The 23,176-nt window shown below is 35.8% G+C and overlaps 1 protein-coding gene across 1 annotated transcript; it reads right to left on the reverse strand.

The window, feature by feature from the left end:
* Positions 1-1,120: 1,120 nt before the first annotated feature.
* snx4 (sorting nexin 4) lies at positions 1,121-22,003 on the reverse strand. The gene is made up of 14 exons (XM_039649812.2): positions 21,846-22,003; positions 20,875-20,999; positions 14,158-14,296; positions 13,938-14,087; positions 12,644-12,691; positions 12,155-12,210; positions 11,974-12,046; positions 10,067-10,128; positions 9,502-9,567; positions 8,249-8,338; positions 3,625-3,724; positions 2,888-3,033; positions 2,289-2,403; positions 1,121-1,306 (listed from the first exon to the last, which is right to left on the reverse strand). Exons 1-14 carry the CDS (start codon positions 21,930-21,932, stop codon positions 1,259-1,261), a joined length of 1,305 nt encoding a protein of 434 aa, XP_039505746.2. The 5' UTR covers positions 21,933-22,003; the 3' UTR covers positions 1,121-1,258.
* Positions 22,004-23,176: the final 1,173 nt, after the last annotated feature.

Here is a 23,176-nt window from a genome sequence, read left to right on the forward strand (position 1 = left end):
ATGACAACAAGCCCAATGATAATGGAAATGTTTAATTATTTTTATTATTACCATTAGTGTTACACATCAATAAGTTTAACAGTATATACAAATGGTTATCTCCACCCCCCATAACCCCAAAATGAACCAAATGACCAGGGGTCAGGCTGAGTTACACACGCAACTCTAAAACGGGAAAATTATTATATCCAGCCTTTCCTGTGACCTTCGTATTCCTTTAGCCAGATTTCTATCAAAACATAGACCCACCCACTCATCATAACAGATGACAAATATGGCATTCATAGTGGACAAAGAAAATATGCAGAGTTGAGTTTTGAATAAGACATAAACAGCATATTAATATGCATCAGATGAACTGAACCCTATAAAGGGAGGGGGTAAGTGGTTTTAAACAGCTTGGTTTTATGGCAGAATGAAGAGAAAGTCACAAACCAGCATATTATGATGAATTTATGGGACTTTGTTTGCTGTAAGGGCGTTAGGGTAAATTTAGTTTGCGTGTGAATAAGACCAGTTACTTTTCTTTTCGTAGGAAATTTGACTCTCGGTGTCCTCCGCGCCAGGTGATAAAGATCATTTTGCTTGTTGCACAGAAACTGGACATGTTCCAGATGTGGGAGACCACCATTATGGGGAGGGGTGTGTGGGGTATGATAAAAATGGAACTGCTGGATTTGCTGAGAACTTTTTTTCCTCCCAAAACCCACCCTTCTATTTTGCCTTGACAATTTTTAATCTGTGCTTTTGTGTTTTATGGTTAACCGAAGAAGTAAAAAGATAAAGGAAAAGAAAAAAGGAATGATGGTAGCAAACATGTTGGCATCAAAAAGCATAAAGATAATTTAAAAAAAAGACAAATTATAAAGAAATCATTCCATAGTTCAAGATAAATCGATCTTAAGTTGTTCTGATTCTGACTGAATTGTTAAATCATTAATTGTATGGCAACCGTCACAAACTCTTGTGTAGTTCAATACTCAAAATAGTGCAGTCACAGATCTAAAATCTGGCCGGTGAACATTGAAATAAAAAAACAGCACCCCCATTCATTTATTATTTGGACTGAAACTGACACTAGTGTATGTCAATATTATTCAATACCTTTTTACACCAGAGCATCTGGTGCAAGAGGCTGACAAAAGTTTAGGATTGAGAGGAAGACTTTAGTCCCCATGGTCAGTCTCTAGGAGTGTGTGCTTCTCTGGATTGACATCTCCAAGGCCTCCTGGTGTTCTGGTTGTCATGGCTGGAACCCTCACATCTTACTGAAGCACTCTTTAGCGTTGTTCCACACTTGAATTCCCTTTTAAAACAAAACATGATTGTGTTTTAAGGGGTGATGAACTGAGAAATCAAATTTTCCTTGAGCTTTAAACATCTAAGAGGTCATCATATTAGTTTCAGAACTTAAAACGTCCTTATTAGTCCAATAAAAGCTTTTATTGACACCAGCCTCAGCAAACGACTCGTTTTTTAAAGTGGGGAACTATGACGTCAAAGAGGATAAAACACCACCCCCGCAGGAGAAGATCAACCTTCAACACGGCCGGTTTAGCCCCGCCCACCGATTCGCGCATTCACGCATAACTAAATAACATAGAGGCCTACCTCGTGATGACAAACCGGATCGAGCTACCGAGCAAAACAAAATATTGTGCAGCGCCTCGCCATGGAAGAAGACAGTCGCTGCATAAGCTTCCTCTGGATTCCAATAGGACTGCATGGATAAACTTTCTTTTTAATGACGATCCAGCTGATGAGGTAAAACATTGTCCGTCTGTTCGCTTCATTTCACTGAGGATTGTTTTGCAGACCGATTAAGAGTAAAGAACGGTGCTGTGCCGTCTATATTGGACAGGAATTGCGGAACACACGGATCTGGGTCGAACATGTATGGGCGAATCATTCCGGTTGCGTCCGATTGGACGTTTTCAAACAATTTCCCCCAAGTGAGTCGAAACTCATTATAATACGCAAAACTGTTATCCACTCACAGCAGTGGGCGTTTACTTCCAAGTCTTCAGTGCGAGACGCCCATAAAAACCGAGCGTTTTTCAGCTAGGCTCAAAACTAGGGTAGAAAATAGCCTATTACTTATTCATTTTGATGTTTTTGAATGCAAAAACCAAGCGGACATCATAAGTTGACCTCAGACAACAATATAATAAAATTTTAAAATTTAAAAAGTCAGTTCTGCCTAATAAACAGTCTGATGAGTATAGGGACAGAGGTTCTTGAAAAAACAAAACTAAATGTTTTATTTTGTTGGCATGGACCAGACTTACCTTCTTGCACATGCTGATCTGCATGATGGCATAGCTGATGAGAGCCTCTCTGAGATCATGGTCTTTCTGCTCTTTGAACCTTTCAATGTCCACCCATGCACTTTTCACATACTCGCTACAAAAAAAGACAAAGTCTTTCATTCTTGCCATGAAATGTTATGAAGCTTGACTTGAGTTGTTATATCCTCAAATCAACATATTTTTAAGATCAACTTGGGTTCACCTCTCTTTCACAGAGGTTGCAACAATATGAGCAAAGTATGTGCGTTTAGAGCATATCGGTCCATTTCATCATTTTTGTGCTGCCATGAATGAAAAGGCAGCCTCATAAACTTTGAATTCAAGTAAAATAATAATATTTTCGGACAAAATTTACAGCTTTTTGTCATCAAAAGAACATAAAATGCATTTAAAGTGAACTGCACAGTTATCAATCACCTTTTATGATTAGTATCAATTATCTGCATTATATTCTGAAACTGACAAGCATAAAGTCAAGTTCTCAAGGGTGGTCTAGAAAACCAATAATTCTGAAGTGATCTGAAGACAGCAACAGAAATCACTGAATCTGCGTTGTGTGGTGATAGAGCACTGCTTACTCGCTTTCTGCGTTTCTTTCTTTGACCAGTTCCTCTCCTTCTTCAATCTGTGTCTCCAGCATTTTCAGCTTGGCCTCTCTCTGCTCTGGGGTCTCTTGTCCAAACAGTTTACTGGTCATCCCCTTCAGAGAGAAGGTCCGTACCGTCTACACAGGGAAAAAACACCCATTGGCTGCACTCTTCCTCCCATGTTTTTAGCACAAAGCTGAAATATGGACGTTTTCCATCCTTTTTTTTGGCCTGGTAATTATCCATATCAGCCAATCGGGTCAGAATTTGTAATGCACGTCGTTGGCTTTTTGCGCAGCTCAAATGTTTACATGTTAAATGTGCCATTGAGGTCATTCTTAGAGGGCTCCATCCACCCAAACAGCAAAGCACACAATTTTAATTGCATTAAACTGTTAAAAACACTCACTAGTAAACCTGAATCCTTTTAAAACAGAGGTGGCCAAACTTTTTAATACAAAGGGCCAGAAATTGAACTAGCCAACTAACCTAAAATTTAGATTTGTTTTATCCTATATATTTCGAAGCAGAAAATATACCAAAAATGTCTGATAAATTATGTTTTATAATGGTCTCTCTATATTTGTTCCCTTCTTCTTGTGATATGACATGGGCCTGAGTTGTAATAAAAACATTCAGACATGCTGGGAAGTCCCCCATTCCAGATGCGAGAAGGGTGATGTGGAGTTTGTCTCTGAGAACGGTCATGTGATTGAATGGACACTGACCCCAGTGGCGAGTTCCTCCCGCTGCTGTTTCTTAGAGGTCAGATCCTGGGCGGCCATCTCCAGTTCAAACTGTGTCAGTTCATGCTTCCTACACACTGCCCTGTGAAAACACACATTAACCACAACATATACATAAAATGAACCATAAACGCAGACAGATCGACAGTGCTGGTCAGAATTATTTGCCCCATTGGTGAATATGATCATACATGGCTGTAAAAATACATCTGCATTGTTTATCCTCTTGATATTTACATTTTTAAAAATGCAAAAATCGAACCTTTTGTTGAAGTAAAAGAATTTAAAGTGTGTGTATGTGTGTGTATATGGGATAAATGTTGTTGTTTTTTTTTCAAAAAAAATATTTGCCCCCTTTTATTATATACTTTTTGCAACCTATCTGTTGGTTTTGATCAAATCCATGATGCCAAGATGTCTGGCAGAAAATTAGGCACACAGCATTAAAGATACAGCAGAGTATTTCATTTCACTTATGGGGCACTTTTTATCCCTGTGTGCACCAAACCCATCTTAAGTGTTTGCTGCCAAAAAAAGCAGTTTTTTGTCCATAAAACGTTTGAAAAGTAACTGACTCTACTGGAACTTCCAAACGGGACGGGTTCTATGAACAGATTAAACGAATTAAATCGCTTTTTTGGAAGCAAACACTTAAGATGGGTTTGGTGCACACAGGGATAAAAAGTACCCCTTGACTGAAATGAAATACTCTGCTGTATCTTTAAAGCTGTGCGCCTAATTTTCTGCCAGACATCTTGTTCCGATACATTTTATCATGGATTACATCAAATACCAACAGATTAAAAAAAAAAATCTAAACCTGACGGCCTCTGCTAGAAATCTTATAATGGGCCATGTTTGGATCTTCCAACAGGACACTGATCCAAAAACTAGAGCCCGACCGATAAAGGATTTTGAAGGCCGATACCGATACAAATATTTGTTGGTTTTAAAATCCGATATTCCGATATATCGGCCGATATATATATATATATATATATATATATATTTTTTTTTTTTTTCAGAAACGTGCAACAAAACAGTAACAGATTTTCCCAACATTAGTTATTTGTAGTTAATTATGAGTTTTAACTAAATTAATATGATAATGCATTTTAAAAAGAAACTTGTTTATTTTATTGTCACAGAGGAACATCAAAATATATTAAAGTTCTGATAAATAAAATAATAATTACACCCTACATTGCCTTTTAAGCTACCTGCAACCTGGATTAGCAGGATGTGTGGCGCGTTATACACGAGTGTTGCCAACAGGGACGGTGTAGAGTGCCCTCTGGTGGACAAACTATACAAATCCAACACTCATGACATGGTTGAAGCGTGTTTCGTCCGTTTTTATTTTATTTTTGAAATATTCATTTATCGGCCATTATAACTGCCGATACCGATAGTATGGAAAATGCTTAATATCGGCCTGCCAATAAATCGGTCTGGCTCTACCAAAAACAAACATCAAAATCAAAACAAAAATGGGTCACTGAGCACAAAACCAAGCATCTGCAATGGCTATCCCAGTCCCTGACCTGAACCCTATAGTAAATGAGTGGGCTGACCGTCTGAACTGAAGAGAAGAAGCGCCAACATGGATTTGGGAATCTGAGGGATCTGGAGAGATTCTGTATGGAGGAATAGTCTCTAATCTTGTAAGGTGTTCTCTGAACTCATCAGGCATTATAGCAGAAAACTCAGAGCTGTTATCTTGGAAAAAGAAGATTGCAAAAAGTATTTAATAAAAGGGGGCAAATAATTGTTCCCAACGTGTTTAGGAGAAAAACATTTATTTCATAATGTGATTTTCCCCACCACTTTCAATCTAAGGTTACATTTTTATATTTTAATAAAAATATCAAAAGGATTAATAATGCGGATTTATTTTTTGAAGCCAACTTTGATCATATTTAGCAAGGGGGCAAATAATTCTGACCACAATTCTACAGTGTACTTGTTTCTATTGGAAATTGCTAAACTGAAAGCCTAGGTGACCTAGGAAAACCAGGCACTGATGGGGGACTGAGTAAATAGTGTAAGAAAGTTGCATGTGTAACTTTATCAGCCAGTGGGGCTATCGGCTCCAATGAGTTCTGGGAAAGGTGCAGTTTGAACATAATGTACATTCCTAATCAACCTCACTGTTATAACAGCTTGTGTTTAGTATACTTCAGTTCACGTTTAAAGGGGTTCAATTATGCTCTTTTACAACTTTCTTTAGTGTGTAATTTTGCTGTCTGAGCATGAAAAAGTTCTGCAGAGTTACAAAGCCCAAAGTTCACTCCAAAGTGAGTTATTCTCTATAGAGGGTACAGTATGCGCATGACGTCACCGTTGGCCTGCAGTTACTCACAGTGAGTGGCAAAAAGACTGAGCAGCTGTATTTGTTTTCAGCGTGAATGCCGCGAAAAACAAACACAACACATATTAAGTGGAAAAGAGCTTTGCGATTGACTGTACAACTAGATTTGACAAAAAAATCTGAGGTATATTTTTACAGACTGCTATAGAAAGGAGCAATTCACAGAAACAATTTGCACAACAAGATTTGCAGTAATCATTTTGTGTCAATATGCTGAATTTAGGTGTAAAACCATACCCATATATTTATATATATATATATATATATATATATATATATATATATATATATATATATACAGTGCCCTCCACAATTATTGGCACCCCTGTTTAAGATGTGGTCGAGGACTTCTAAAAATTCTCCCTTTTTTTAAACAACATAGAACCCAAATGAAAAAAAAAAAAAAAAAATCCAACCTTTTATTTAAGTACATTACTTTGGTGGTCATTTTTTTTTTTTTTAAATTTAGAAAAAGAAAAACTTCAAATCATGTGTCCCACAATTATTGGCACACCTGATGTTAATACTTTTTTACAACCCCCTTTTGCCAACAAGACAGCACTTAATCTCCTCCTATAACAGGGGTGCCCAATCCTGCTCCTGGCGATCGACTGTCCTGCACAGTTCATCTCAAACCCTAATCAAACACACCTGAAGTAGCCAATTAAGGTCTTTAGGATCACATTCAGGTGTGTTTGATTGGGGTTGGAGATGAACTGTGCAGGACAGTCGATCGCCAGGAGCAGGGTTGGGCACCCCTGTCCTATAAGATTTCACCTCTGTGTCAAATGGGCCTCTGTGTCATGTCATATTTATACCCCAGGGAAATAGGAAGTCATAAATTGCCAATTAAAAGTTCCTAGATATCCTGACCAACTTTAGCAACTACAGAAAATATATATATAAAAAATAAATTACATTTTTCAGCGGAATTGTTAGGGGTGCCAATAATTGTGGGACACATGATTTGAAGTTTTTCTTTTTCTAAATTTAAAAAAAAAATTACCACAAAAATTAAATAAAAGTACATTGCTTTGGTGGATTGGATTTTTCTCTTTTTTTTCATTTGGGTTCTATGTTGTTTAAAAAAAAAGGGGAGAATTTTTAGAAGTCCTCGACCACATCTTAAACAGGGGTGCCAATAATTGTGGAGGGCACTGTGTGTATATATATATATATATATATATATATTAACAACTCATCAATTAAATATTTATCATTGCATATTCTGCATTATTGGATGTTTTTTAATAAACACTGACCAAAAAAAAATATAAAGTTTTATGACTGGACGATATAATGAGATATATATATATATATATATATATATATATATATATATATAGGCTCTATATAACACTGATATAAGTGATCACCCGGATTTAGACCTACCTGTATTGTATTTATATAAAGCATTCACAGGCAAATTTGCTTTTTGTTTAGGTCTATATTGCTTTTATTTCCTCTGTGTCGAAATCAGGCAAGCATACAGTAAATGTCAGGCAACACGATTCCTGGCTGCATGTCAATATCCATGGATCACTGGATCTTTAGTAAGTTGTAAGGAACACTATATAGAGTCCAACATTTAGTTTAAATTGATAAAATAGTTCGTTTTAGTCGTATTTTCGCATGTTCCCCTATTAAATCCAGTCACGCAGCAGATCTTTTGCCACTCAGTCAGGCTGAGGGGGCTTGGTCCGGCGGGAAAATGGCGTCAATGCATTCCCTCTATATCAGTAAGCACTGTTTCTGAATACTCGATTGTATTCTTGAGTTTTCTTCCAGGAACATTCAAGTTACAGTATATATCATTTAAATAATTCCGCCTAAAGCATTCACAATAAAAAGGGCCAGGGCTTGGTCGAGTTGCATTAGTAGTTTGTTATGGTAAAGGCCGTGTCATTTCCAAAACATGGTCAAAGCGACTGACCACAACACACTTGTTCCAGCCAACCAAATCAGAACCCATTGTGCTTTTCACAAGGAGGGGCTTCAAGGAGTTACTGACAGCCTGGGAAGAGAGGTGCTGCAACAATGTAAAATAAGTGTCAAATATTGTTTTTATTGCCGTTTTTTATTTTTATTTGATTTTTTTTAACTTAAATAAGACCAACTATGCCCCTCTTCAAATCTTGATTTTAAAGTTGGCAATACATGTTTACCATTCTCATTTTGGGTGAACTCCCTCTTTAACATTAGAACATTCGTGCAACACAAATGTTAAAACCGTACCTTACTGCGTCTGCATAGAAAAGGTACTCCTTCAACTGGTCAGCGTAATGCTCCTCTTCCTCTAGAATATCATCTACAGAAGCAGCATACCTGTAACGAAACAAAAGTGCCCGATAAAAGGGTAGTTGAGACATAACATGTCCATGAACTTCACCTGATAATGTCACAGATGTGTGTACACTACCATTCAAACGAATGGGCTCAGTAAGATTTTTGTTGTTGGTATTGTGTTTTGCACTGATGCCAAGCTTGATCTTTGGTTAAAAATAATCTTGTTTTTTGGTTTGTTTCCCTTAAATTCCAACTAAAACGATCAAATAAGATTATGTACTTTTCATTTAAAATAACAGAATTACCCAAAATAGGCATTACCATGTCTTATTTAATAAACCACTTTCCATTGAGTTTCCGGGAAAAAATAACTATATCTTTTATATATACTCTGACCATGATATAATATTTTAGTCATACTGCCCACAACCTAACATTCTGGCAAAACTACATGTATTATCCTCTCTAAATCCGACGTAGAGCCTGTGGAACTAATGCCAAACCCGCAGCAGAGCCAGTTTGGGGTATTTTGAGGAATTTTTAGGAATAGGTGAGCGACATGATCCATAAAACAGTCTGACAGCTGCTAAATGCGGGCTGATGATGGACAGGTTGTTTCTTTCAATGCTGAGACAGACAAGCAGCGCATTGGGCTCTGACCTTTAACCTTTCTGCTAAGTATAGCAATCTGGAATCCATCAGAACATGCAGCAATACAAAACCAGTATAGAAACTTAAGGGACTGGTTAAAGACTCACTGAGGACATTACTGCAAAAGAGTCCCTTTTACAACATCCTCATGATGAAAAACACCGCTAAATATTTTGGCCATGGCCCCCAGAGATTCACAGCACGGTCTGCCAGCAAAATCAAAACCCGAGCTTTCCAAGGGCTCATCTTTCTGGCTACTTGTTATTGGGGGGGGGGGTCGTGAATGGAAATATGAGAGGACTCAGATCAATCTGGCAAATGTGTTTTACAGCTCAGTAGCAGAAGCACACACATGTAGAATCACAGGAAAGTCCTGGGCTGTATCATACAGCACTTCCCTCAATGAGCTCTTGGAGGGTAACGGGATCGTCCCAGGTAGGAGAAATACAATCCAAACCAGCGGCAATGAAATCTTGCACTAATCCTATAAAGATACATGAGAATGGCTCATAAAGCAGCCTTCATCTGTGTTGCGTGCGCTGCGAACTTACGCGTCCATGTGATGGCCGGCGCTCTGCAGCCCATCTCCCATCTCTTTCTCAATGGCACTCCACTCGCTGTCCAAAACAAACAAAGACTCGCATTAAACCACTGCAGCTGACCGCAGATACACAATTGCAACCCAAAAGATTTCCCCTAAAAATGCTTCTCACAGAAAGAGTTCACAGAGCACATTATAAAACATGCCTGGCTCTTTCAAAATGAGGGTACATTATTGTGATTGTAACATTGAGAGATCACACAGAATGACTGTATCGAGAAGATGTGAAATATAGAGCGCATCATATATAAAGAAATGTAACACTTGTACTTTTCACCGTTAATCAACTTAATCCTTGTTTAATTTATTTTTTCTTTAAAAGTAAAAAATGGTAGTATACACGGGACTGTTTCATTAGCTGTCAGGAACCTCGGATAATGACATGCATGTCAGGAGCCCGGACATTCGAACTCTTTATGTGTTGTAAAAAAGTAAGCCATATGGGTTTTGACATGACATAAGTAAATAATTCATATCAAAGTGAACTATTTCCTAAATATATATATACACATTACCTAAAAACTCTTCCATAATTTCCATGCACTTTGTAGACTCCATATAGGCGATCAGCGGCTCTCTAAAGAAAAAAGAAAGAAAAGAAAAGAAATGTTGAACTCTGTTGTAAATGGATCTGATTTTAAGAAACATTTAAAATAATAATCAACAAAACAGCTAATTTCATCTTTAGATTCACTCCATCTATGATTCTAATGCAACCACATATTAAAGGAGAACTCCGGCGCAAAATGAACCTTTGGTAAATGAAACATCGGTATCAGTAAATTTTTCTCTGAGATTTGTTTTAATTGAATGTAAAGAATTTTATCTCTAAAAACTGTTTAGCATATAATGCTAGTACTAAGTAAAAATAAACTGTTAGTTAATACCACTAACAAGGCTCAAAATAGCCCCAAACTAACACAGTAAAATAATGAGGGTCCCTACATGCAAACCAAAGCATTGAGAACTTTGTAAGTGTACAGGCCATTTAATAAGGAGATACTTTATAAAGACAGTCCACTTCGTGTATACAGGCAGGAGCCATCTTGGAAAACAGTCTTGACTAGTCAAATCACGAACGTCGTGTTGAGTGAGCTGAACTGTATGAAGTTCAGTGAGCTTCTGAACTGTATGAATGGCGTTCGGGGATCGACTTATCGAGACTATTTTCTAAGATGGCTCCTGTCTGTAAAGAGAGCCTAAGTCCCGTCCCTCCGCTTCCAGCTCATGGGACCTTATTTCGGAAAAAACATGTATGGTTGTCAATGGCGAGAGACAACTTATCTTTTAATTCCATCTGAACTGTGCCCTGAATTACACATATGATGTTTGTCAATTTAAAAGACAATTCTGAAAGTAAAAACGTCGCAGTTTGTCACATTTAGTTGTATGTGAAAATCGCTCCATGAACTCCATCTCCCGGGAAGTGAAACAACGAGCGAGATCCGCTGCTCGTGTGTGTGCAGTCTGGTACAAAACACTCAGGTATGATGGCGTAACGTTACGATTATAACGTAAGACTATAGAAACAATGACAGACATTAGCTTCAGTGAAGTTAGCTTCATTCATTGAGAGAAAATGTGCGCCTTTGGGGTTTGTAGTTTTTGTAATTACGCATTTTCACAGTCTTATACCTCAATGGTTTTACATCAAACTGCGACTGTCTTTACTTTAAAATGTCTCTTTTAAATTGACAAACATCATATGTGTAATTCAGGGCACAATTCAAACGAGATCAAAATATTTGTTGTCTCGCGCCATTGATTACCATTCAATATTTTTCCAAAATAAGGTCCCATGGTGGTCGACCGGAAGGGGAGGGACTTCGGCTCTCTATACATGAAGTGGACTGTCTTTATAAAGTATCTTCTTATTAAACGGTCTGTACACTTACAAAGTTCTCAATGCTTCCTTTTGTATTTAGAGACCCTCATTATGTTTCTGTGTTAGTGTGGGTCTATTTTGAGGCTTGTTAGTGGTATTAACTAGCGATTTATTTTTACTTATTCTATGCCCCCATTACTAGCGTTATACGCTTAACAGTTTTTAGAGATAAAACTCTCCACATTCGATTATCATGAAAACAAATCTCAGAGAACGGTCGACTAGGTACCAATGTTTTATTAGACCAAAGGTTCATTTTGCACCGGAGTTCTCCTTTAAATTAAGATTTATACTTTAGATCATTCAGGAATTTTTTTTAAAAGATTGCCTAAAATACTTAATTAGTAAATAGTTTTTATTTAGTAAAACATTGTGCTTTCTAAAAAGTACTAAAATAATTAATGAAAAAGTAAATGAAATTACCAGAATCGCTTTCCTTACTAATAATAAAGTAATATATACTTTTGTTAGACTGAAAGGACTTTTTCTAATAGACTGAGCAGCATATTCGGCTGTGTTGACTTTGTTTACACTCACCGCCCGAACTCTCAGCAGCTGTGAAATAACAGACTGCAGCTCATCACTGTAATGTTTCATTTCTGCAAATCTCCTGTGAAACACACACACACACACAGGTCAAGTTTCAGGGTTAACAAACAGCACGGTCATATCATGCATTTCATGACGCTGCGTAACACGGTTTGCAAACATAACTTACTTGTCAGGGTTCTTCACTCTGAATGTGGCATTTAAAGCCTTTAATCTTGAATCGGCCTGTAAGGAGGACACATGCCAAATGTTGACAGACAGATTCATGTTTGGGTTTTTGTTTATTCAGATGGTGTAAAGCAGAATTACAGCCACTCCTTACAACAATTTTTTTTAGACATCAGATAAACACTGCAATATGGCAATAATATACACTAACATAAAATACTGCTGCTCTTTCGTGTTTGATCCAGAACGGTCCAACAGACTTCCTGTGCCTGTTTACATAAACTACAGCGTACTGGTAACAGATTCCTCACCGCAGTAGCAATTCAGTCACTTCACACAATTTTTATTTGATATCAACACATATTTAGTCAGCTTCATATCAACATATGTATAGTGACCTATGGTGAGAAGCGATATATATAAACAACAGAGTCGTGGCAAGAGGGTTAAAGAGAGAAAGAACCCAATGAACTGGAAAGTGCTGATATACCTTCGCCTGAAATCCTGTCTCAAACACGGTTTCCTTCCAACCATTTTCCTGTGGGGCAGAGAAAGGATGCAATTTCTGACACTGGCAAAGAGCATTATCAGCATTAACATTTTTTTTTTCAAACAACGGAAATAAAGGCTGACAATTAATTTAGTTCAATTATTAAAATTCATAAATACTAATGGGATGTTGTGAATGGTAGGCCAGGGATAAGCTTACACCACCATTCAAAAGTAAGAAATTAATACTTTTAATTGGCAAGGATCAATTAAAATGATCAAAAGAACCAGTAAAGACTTTTACATAATCAACTTGTCTCACGGTTTCCACAAAAATATTAGGCAGCTGTTTTTAACATTGATGATGATAAATGATGTTTCTTTAGCAACAATCAGCATATTAGAATCATGTGACATTGAAGACTGGAAAAACCATGCTGAATATTCAGCTTTGCCATCATAGGAATTCAGCAAATTATTATTTTTTTTTATGTTTTAAAACAGAAAATAGTTATTTTAAATTGTAAAAATACTTCGCAATACACATTTTTGCTCAAATACAGAGTTTTAGTCTATGTTCAATAATATAACATTATATATACATACATATATATATATATATACATAAATACATATATATACATATATATATATATATATATATATATATATAGTATATTTATCCAAAATAAAAGTTTGTGTTTACATAATATATGTGGGTGCACTGTGTATAATTATTTTGTGTGTGTGTGTGTGTGTGTGTGTGTGTTTGTGTATATATATATATATATATATAAATACACACACATGCATGTATATTTAAGAAAAAAATATTTATATACAAAATATTTTATATAATATATATAAATCTATATACATGAACATTTTTCTTAAATATATACAATCATGTGTGTGTATTTACATCTAAAATAATTATACACAGTGCACCCACATACAGTATATTATGTAAACACAAACTTTTATTTTGGATGTGATTAATCACGAGTAATCGTATGACAGCCCTACTATATATATATATCTCTTATCTTTTGCAAAAAACATTTTTCATTGGTATTGTACATGCGTCTACCATGTAATTAGTTCATTTCAATTTCTACTACACCGTCAATTAATTTTAACTAACATTTGACAGCCTAGTAGAAAAAGAAATGAATTGATTACAAATAAAATCAAATCATTTCATTACAAATTAATTAAATGTAACATGTAAATAGACATTATGAATGAATAACAAATCATGATATCAGAAGAACTTTACTGTCCAGACTCTCTACCTCGGTGAGGAATGAATAGAAGATCTTGTCATTGGACAAGACTGGGTGCGAGGCCACTCGAAGCAGGAAGTTCTCTAGTCCAACCCTCCGCCTCTCCACGAAGTCAGGGTCCATGTTGTCTGCTGTCAGCTTGTGCCAGACAAATTCAGCCTGTTGTACAAAGCATGAAGTTACAGTTTATGAAGGCAAATTGTATTTACAAGCACAGCATCTTGCATACCCGTTTTTCAGGCAACGGCGGAACCACCACAAATGGATAGGCAACTAACAAATAGTTTCGAAGGAGCTCAAATTCGCTGTAACGCCTCCAAAGAGAATCTGGGACAGGATTGGTCCCTTCTGATGCAGCATCCACAGGCCTAAAAACACAGAATACATGACTGTCAGAAGTGGAATGAAACTTAAAGAAATGCTCATTTTAAATAGCCTTTCAATAACAAATTTGTTAGGTTTGTTATAAACTGTAAGGCGGGTGCCAGTAAGTCTGGGCAACCCCTCAAGAACACAAAAGGCTCTCCTGAGAATTAACATTTGAACTCTCTCTTGCATATGTAACAGCAACATCCGAGACGCACCACACAGTGCAGCTCACTCACAACTCATTTTTACAGTCTCATCGTCCCCCCCTGAAAAACTCAATGAAAACCTATGCAATTTTAAAGGGATACTCCACTTTTTTTTTTCTTTTTTTTTTTTGGAAATAGGCTCATTTTACCACTCCCCCAGAGTGAAACAGTTGAGTTTTACCGTTTTCGAATCCATTCAGCTGATTTTCTGATATTTAGAAGAATATCATTAACCAGACAGTTTCTGGTCTCATTGACTTATGGAAGTCAATGTTTAGTGACCGAAGCTGGCGAGATTGTGATCGTGAGACCCCTGAGGACCTCTGAGCGACATATGACCTTTGTGACCTTTTTGCTCTACAGTTTGTGCTATAGTTTTTAGCATCTTGCTTGCTATGTTTGTTTGAGTGATCTGGGTTGTTGCAAAGATATGACTCAAGTATACTCAAAAAAGTGAGCTAGGAAGGTTGTGCACTTAACATAATATATTTATATATAGTTTACTTATAATAATTGTGTTTTTTAACTTTAACTGTTTTTTTCTATTAAGGTCTATGTAATTATGTCTCAACTTAACAGTACAAAATCCTAATGTGTTGTCTAAACACAAACCATTTATGTTAAGTAAAAAAAAAAGTGTACATCCAGAGGGTGGCAGTATAGTGCGAGCCGACTGCCGTTTTGCCCGAACTTAATTTTATTGTGTTCAATCTACTTAAATCTACGAACAACTTAAGTTTACTTAATCCATTTGTGTTAGATTACATGATTGATTTGTGTTGCCTTAACTGAAACTGGGCAGCTTTGCATATGGTTGAATTAAGAGAGAATAAATGTTAAAATTAAGTGTTATTTTATGTTTTTTTTTTTTTTGAGAAATTTAGAAAAGGGGAAGAATTGATAGTGTGTAATTGTGTTTAATGTTAAATTACATTGGAATTATTAAACCATTTAAATTGCAGTGGGTTACCATTGTGGAGAAGAGTGGAGCAGTTTGTTTGGCTGTCGACTGATTTCATTATTTTCAATTGCTTTGGATGGAGCATGTAAATCTTAGCATTTAAGATGCTAATATGTGCTACTGCTAGCAAATAGCTAGATAAAGTCTATCAATTTAATTAAATGTCAATGAATCAAATGACATATAAATGGATGAATGAATATAATAAAATGCATTTGAATCATGTCAGGAAGCCTTTAAAAATTCACGTTGAGACTACTTAAATTGGGTAATTTAAAATTACATAATGTTGAAGTTACATGAACAAATTATGTTTGTTTAACGTAATCCAGTTATGTGGAACCTGTTGACAAATTAAAATTAATTAAAGCCAACATATAATTCAACTCTTTTACTGTCCCACAAAATTTACTGGCACACAGCTGTATATAGGCATGCCACTACTTTTCAATCAATGAATTTAAATTACTTTTCCAGTGGTTCCCTTTTATTGGACAACAAATAAATTCAAAAGGTTGGCCGATATGATGTCAAAACACATATAATATAGCCTAAGTGCAAAGAAATGTATACTTCTATCCAGCAAGGATGCAATTAATTGATCCACAAAAACTGTAAGAAAAATTTCTTAAGCAGCAAATCAGCATATAAGAATGATATCTTTAAAATCATGTGACACTAAAGACTGGAGTACTGATGCTGAAAATTCAGCTTTGCCTTCACAGGAAAAGAAATACATTGAAAAAACATTAGTTATTTTAAATAGTAATAATACTTCACAATATTACTGTTTTTACTGTATTTGTGATCAACTAAATGAGTTCTTTCAAAAACATAAATCATCTTTTGAACTATATTGAACATAAATGCTCAACTTAAACACTTGTTTTACACATTATTTACCATGTAAACAATTAAATTGCCTGATATTTTCTAAATTCTTTATGATTGTTGGAATCCTTAATAATACAAAAGGAAAAATGCAATTAAGAGATACAGAGAAGGAAACATACATGAGGGGGGAAAAATTGAAGAAAAAGGGTAGACTTTGAAATAAGATCCAAACTTCCCAAGGGCTCCAGGGAAGAAATGGGAGCCCATAATGTGCTCCACACTAATAATCCATGATGAAATCAAAGCACACGGAAGGTGCGGATTGGCTGACAGGCATTCTCCACTCAGACTGTACAACTTTCCCCAAGATCAGTGGCACCAAACGGCTCTCTAAAGCCCACTGTGTGTGTGCAGTACGCCTTCCACATGGTGCATACAAAAACACGTGCTTCCTTTTATGGAAACGAGCAACAGTACAGCACTGTTAAGTTGTCTCCATGTATAAAGAATCAATAAAGCCAAAAATGTTATGCTAACGTTAGCATCACGAATACTACTCTCTATATACAGTTAAGGTAAAGAATTTGAACAAACCCTTAACCCTGAGCATGTAACTCGTCACGTACCGTTTGTGCAGCAGATTTGAATGATACCTCAAATCATACGGCTTGTTGAGCCGAGGTATGCTTTTACATTTCCAAGCAATCAAACTTGTGCTTTTCCTTGTGGGACAGTAAAATAATCGAATAAACCCTGGCCTGAAGAAGGGTCTTGAGTCATATCTTTGCAACAACCCAGAACACTCAAACAAACATGCTAAAGATAGCATGGTGCTAGAAACACAAAAGTTATGGGATTGATTCCCAGGGATGCATACTGGTAAATTATTAAAAAAAAAAACTTCAATGCATTGAATGTCATTATGGATTAAAGCGTCTTCCAAATGTATACATTTAAATGTAAAAACTATTCAGAGCAGCTTATGGACACCAAAGCTGTATTTATTTGAGCAAACAAACACAGTAAAAATAATAATATTTTGAAATATTATTACAATTTAAAATAACTTGTTTTCTGTTTTAATACTATATTTTAACCCCTTAACTGTCACCGTCCCGGTACCAGGATTCCTAACTTTACTTCTCTATATTTCTATTAAATCCTAATCTAATTATGACAAATTATATATAGTTGGAAAGTTTGAATACTTCTAAATAGATAGTCTACCCCTGTTTTGTGTTACAAATGAATTTATGACAAGAGTGCACCTCAAAAAATCTCCATCATAACAGGAGGTCTGACCTTTGTCACAAAAAGTCGATGCACCTACTTTTAATCATTGAAACTTCTATTTTTATTTAACATATCTAGTATTTTTTCAATAAAAAAAATAGTATAATATTATCCTCTAAAATATAAGATTATTTTTGTATTATATCACATATTTTAGTACTTATAATAAATTAGGTATCATTTGAAAGCTTATAAACTCAGAATTCATCCTGTGAAACCCGTTTTATAATTAAACGTTGCGTTACCATAGAAACGGTACTTATTTGATCAGGCTCCTCCCCTTTTGGGCATCATCGTATTTCATAATTTATGATCAAAACCTATTCTAATCTTGACAAAACACATATTGTCAGAAAGGTCTGAGTCTCAAGGTTCCACGTATTGTGCCAGAACTGATATTTGGACAAAAATTATTAATTTGTATTAATTTGTTAAGGCAGAATGTATACAACTAAACTCAATGGCACCCAGTGGCTATTTTTGGTACTACGCCTAAATAAAATCTCATGGGAACTTTAATTTTTGTGATATCAACTTCAAATTTGGAACATAACCTGGTTAGATTTATGGCTTTGATTTTATAGTAATTTTAGAGTAAAAGTTAGAGTAAAAATTTAGGGTAAAAAAGTACTGTAAATTTAAACTTCCATAACTGTTTCATACTTTCATCTTTTTAAGTGTTTTCTGAGTGTTTTCTTTAAAAACAAGACCAAACTTGGGTATTTATTCCAAAGCATTCTTGAATTACAACCATTTATGTTTAAATAGTGCATTTTAACCCCCATTCTCAAAAAGGGGGGGTGACAGCTAAGGGGTTAAAAATCAATTTATTCCTGTGATGGCAAAGCTGAATGTTCAGCATCATTACTCCAGTCTTCAGTGTCACATGATCCATCAGAAGTCATTCTAATATACTGATTTGGGGCTTAAGATTTGGGGCAACCACCCACAAAAGCAAGCTCTATTCTCATTTAATTAAAAAAAAAAACTGCATAAACCTAGTTCTGTGGGAAAATCTTATCCATTTTTTAGACATACCAAAAAACATGTCTTGGTTGCAGGCAGTGATTTTATGATTTTGACCACTAAGTATTGTTTTCGAATCATGTGATAATATGTTATTGCACTCAGGCCAGCATGCGTGTTTGGCCCTGCTGGAAAACACAGACAAAGCACATCTGCCTGAAGCGCTGACTCATCACCCTCTCCAGAATGACAAGTCCCTCTTTCCAACACAAAGCTTGGCGGGTGACGGGGTCAGAGTGAGAGGTGAAAGTTACACTTCTGCTGCATAATATCACTTCCTGTCCAGTGAAATACTTCTGTTTTGTTTTATTTGATGTAGAAAGAACATGTTAAAGTGACAGACCCAGGCACAGGAAGAAGAGGTCTAGTGTAAACAAGTAAAGAGAGGAAATCCGATGGTCTCTACCAGTCCGGCTTTCACAGTTTCTGAGCTGATGTAGTGTGCCGTGACTCTTTGATGTTTTGCAGTTCACTATGCTAGTACAGCGTGAGCATAGTTCAGTCAGAAAGTCAATGTGTAAACCTATCTACAACTGGTTATTCATATTCACAATAGGTGAAAACCTTCAGTTTCATTAGCTCCATACTGTCATTACACATTGTTTAAATATCTCGAAACTAACTTCATCCAAACCCCTGACCTTCATTATCACGTAAAGAAAGGAACACATGCAATACTTGTGACATGGTAGTGTTTATATGGCTTCTAGCCTCCTTTATAGAACAAGTATTTAGGTAATACTTTTGTATAGTTTTGGGTTAACCACAGAATAAATGGTATATGTCAATATAAACTCCATATGTGGTCAGAATTATTGGCAACCCTGGAAAATATGATTAAAAAATGGCTGTAAAAATAAATCTGCATAGTTAATCCTGATCTTTCATTTAAAAAATAGCAAAAAGTCTAACCTTTCACTGAAGTAAAAGAATTGAAAGTGTGGGGGGTTACATTATAAAATGTTTTTTCTACAAAACAAGCTGGCCATAATTATTGGCACCCTTTTATCAAATATCTTTAGACAAGATGAAAGCTCTGAGTTTTGTCCTATAATGCCTGATGAGTTTGGGAAACACCTGACAAGAGATCAGAGACCATTCATCCATACAGAATCTCCCCAGATTCCCAAATCCATGTTGGCGCTTCTTCTCTTCAGTTCACTCAACTCAACTCATCAGGTCAAGGACTGGGACGGCCATGGCAGAAGCTACAATTTGTGTTCAATGACACATTTTGTGTTGATTTTGATGTTTGTTTTGGATCACTGATGGAAGATCCACCCACAACCCATTATAAGATTTCTAGCAGAGTCAGTCATGTTTTGATTTGTTTATCTGTGGGTATTTGCTAGAATCCATGCAAGTCGTCCAGGACCTTCAGCAAAAAAAAACCTGATACTTCACGAGCAGTATATTTAACCGTTGGAACATTAAATATACTGTATACCATTTGGTGGGTTTGCTGCCAAAAAGCTTTTTTTTTTTTTTTTTAATTTTCATCTGACAATAGAATCTGGTCCCTTTTGAAGTTCCAGTCGTGTCTGACAACTGAATATGCTGGAAGCGAGGAGGATTTTTCTTGAAACCCTTCTAAACAACATGTGGGGATGTAGGTGGTGGTGGTGTTGTTTTTTAGGCTTTCTGACCCCAAGACTCAACTAATCTCTGCAATTCTCCATCTGTGATCCTTGGAGAGTCTTTACCCACTCAAACTCTCCTCAACGTGCATATAGACACCTGTCCTCTTCCAGGCAGATTCGGAACATCTTTAGTTGATTGGAACCAAATGGTTTTTATCAATTCTTTAGCTATTTTCTTGCAGCCACTTTCTATTATGTGAAGTTGAACAATCTTTTGCTGCACATCGGAACTATATTCTTTGGTTTCACTTATTGTGATGGATGAATAAGGGAATTTGGCCTTTGTGTTTCCTCATATTTAAACTCATGTGAAACAAGAAGTCATAGCTAGACAATTTCATGTTTTTTTAGTCATTAATGGGAATATACTTCAGAGATATTTTACTTGTTAAAAAATCTAGCGGTACCAATAATTGTGGCCACCGTGTTTTGGAGAAAAACATGCATTTCATAATGTGATTTAAATGTGTACATCAAATTTATATGATGTGTACATAAAATAAAATGCATTAATAAAATGTAAATAAACAAAACATGCACGAATGAAGTGTTCACAATAAGATCTATATAGATTTAATGAGTCGTAGCAGTAGCACTGTGAAAGGGAAGTGTCTTACCGTGTCTCTATAAGATATACTGTATAAGTCTCTTGCATGTTGACGGCATTCTTGCCGGTCCTCTTCTCTGCTTCAGCCACACTGATCTCCATCCTCTTCAGAAGACTTGTCCCTTTTTCAACCATCTGTAAAATTTGATCCAGAAAAGCATAATGTTTAATATGTATGACACCACTACAGTATATCTATGATATTTTCAATGCAAAAAAAAGCACAGGTATTTCTATGAGCAGATTTCTCTCATGTTTTGACATATTTCCAGCTGAATCAGGAAGTTTGGACACAAAGCACTCATCCCTTTTCAAAAAAATATGTTTAGGTTAAAATCTCCTGCTTTTATATTATTATTTTTTTTCACATGCTTATAGTTTCGCTCAGGATGGGTAATCCCCATCAGATACAAAAATAAATGTCACAAAAAATTATTATTATTATTAATATAGACAATGAATTAATGAATGATTGGATTACACATGATGGTTTCAAACTGACTTTCAGCACCATGGTAGTCTAAAGTTTAGTTTCATAAAAAGAAAAGCAAATTAAAAAGGTACCTTTGTGTTAAGAACATTGTAGAAATAATCTACTGAACATGAATCAAGGATGCGGACTAACCCAACACGTCAGATGACTGTCTGTATGATATACTGGGTGTTTACAAACTACGTGGCAAAGGCTCTTCATTGACAACATAAACAGTAAAGCAACTTTCTTCGTGTGTGCGGCTTTATATAATTATTGTTGTTTACATAATTCACAAACACTGTAATAAAAAAGTGCAACAACATACATCCAGCTCGTGTAATGTGCTCGCACAACCTCCTAATAATTTAGCAATATTGATATGGCCATTCATGAGCCAAAGCAAAACACTGCCCTCCCGCATATATCAAGCGCTCACACGCGCGACATCTCTAATTCAACAAACATTATCGGCCACCCCCATAAAAATATTCTGTTACGGGCTTTACCGTGTTCTTTAAGTTGTTTTCCGACTCCGAAGGAGTCAGATCTGTGTTTCCAATCACCGCTACATCTTCGCTTCCTGAATCCGCCATGGTTTGCCCGTCTCGCGCTTGCGCGTTGGCCACTTTCACTGTTTCACAGCAAGTATGTGCGCGTGCACGCGCGCGTGACATTCAGTTACTCATAAAATAGCACGAATGTTAAAACAAATCATTATTTTGTTGAAATTATTAATATAATGATTTAAACTGTTTAATTGGGGTACAAGTATGTCTCATTACCTTTATTAAGATGATTTTAGCGGATTATGAGAGAAAACAGTTCAAGCATTAAAGTAGCTCACTTTAAAAAAAAAAAAAAAAAAAAAAAAAAAAAAAACTTTTGCTGATAATTTACTCACCCCCATGTAATCCAAGATGTCCATGTCTTTCTATCTTCAGTTGAAAAGAAATTAAGGTTTTTGGTGAAAACATTCCAGGATTTTCTCAATATAATGGACTTCATTGGGAACCAAACGGTTCAAGGTCCAAATAAGAGTTTGCTTATAAAACCTAAACTTTTTTATTTATTTTTTTAATTGACCGATCGTTTCGCTTGATAAGAGCCTTATTCATCGTCTGGTGTCGTTTAAAGCCCTTTGAACAGTTTTGCAGTTTGCACTGAAACTCTCATTGGACCTTGAACCGTTTGGTTCCCATTGAAGTGCATTATATGGAGAAAATCCTGGAATGTTTTCATCAAAAACCTTAATTTCTTTTCGACTGAAGAAAGAAAGACATGGACATCTCGGATGACATGGGGTGGGTAAATTATCAGCAAAAGTTGTTTTTTTTTTTTTTTTTTTTTAAACTACTCCTTTAAGCATTTCCCAACTGTGTTCAAAAGTCTGTCATCATCACGAAATTATTTGAATAAAGCTATTTACATTTTGTGCAGCGTCACGACAAAAGTGCGGAATCTCTCGGTTTTGTATGGCTTAACTTTATTTTTTATTTTATTTTTTATTTATTTATTTATTGGGGGGGGGGGTAAAAAGTCTAGCTTAGACCTATTATTATCATCAAAAAAGAAAGAAAGAAAAAAAAGAAAGAAAGAAAGAAAGAAAGAAAGAAAGAAAGAAAGAAAGAAAGAAAGAAAGAAAGAAAGAAAGAAAGAAAGAAAGAAAGAAAGAAAGAAAGAAAGAAATTAAATTGTAGTTCTTCTCTTACTTCAAGCTGGACTGTAGTTCATTGTTCGATTCAATCAGTTCTCTGTATATTGTGAATCGTGCATTGATAAATGTGAGTTCCTGGGCGGATCCGCTCTCACTCACATCTGGATTAAAAACATCTGGATC

This window comes from Pimephales promelas, chromosome 7 (genome assembly GCF_988280905.1).
Source record: "Pimephales promelas chromosome 7, fPimPro1.hap1.1, whole genome shotgun sequence".
Lineage (NCBI taxonomy): Eukaryota > Metazoa > Chordata > Actinopteri > Cypriniformes > Leuciscidae > Pimephales > Pimephales promelas.

Excerpts from the sequence above, each read along its gene's own strand:
- snx4 (XM_039649812.2), bottom strand. The coding sequence starts at position 21,932 with ATGGCGGATTCAGGAAGCGAAGATGTAGCGGTGATTGGAAACACAGAT. Across the intron at positions 12,692-13,937 it reads TCTATTCATTCCTCACCGAG|GAAAATGGTTGGAAGGAAAC; the intron begins GTAGAGAGTCTG and ends TCTGCCCCACAG. Across the intron at positions 1,307-2,288 it reads AGATCAGCATGTGCAAGAAG|GGAATTCAAGTGTGGAACAA; the intron begins GTAAGTCTGGTC and ends TTGTTTTAAAAG.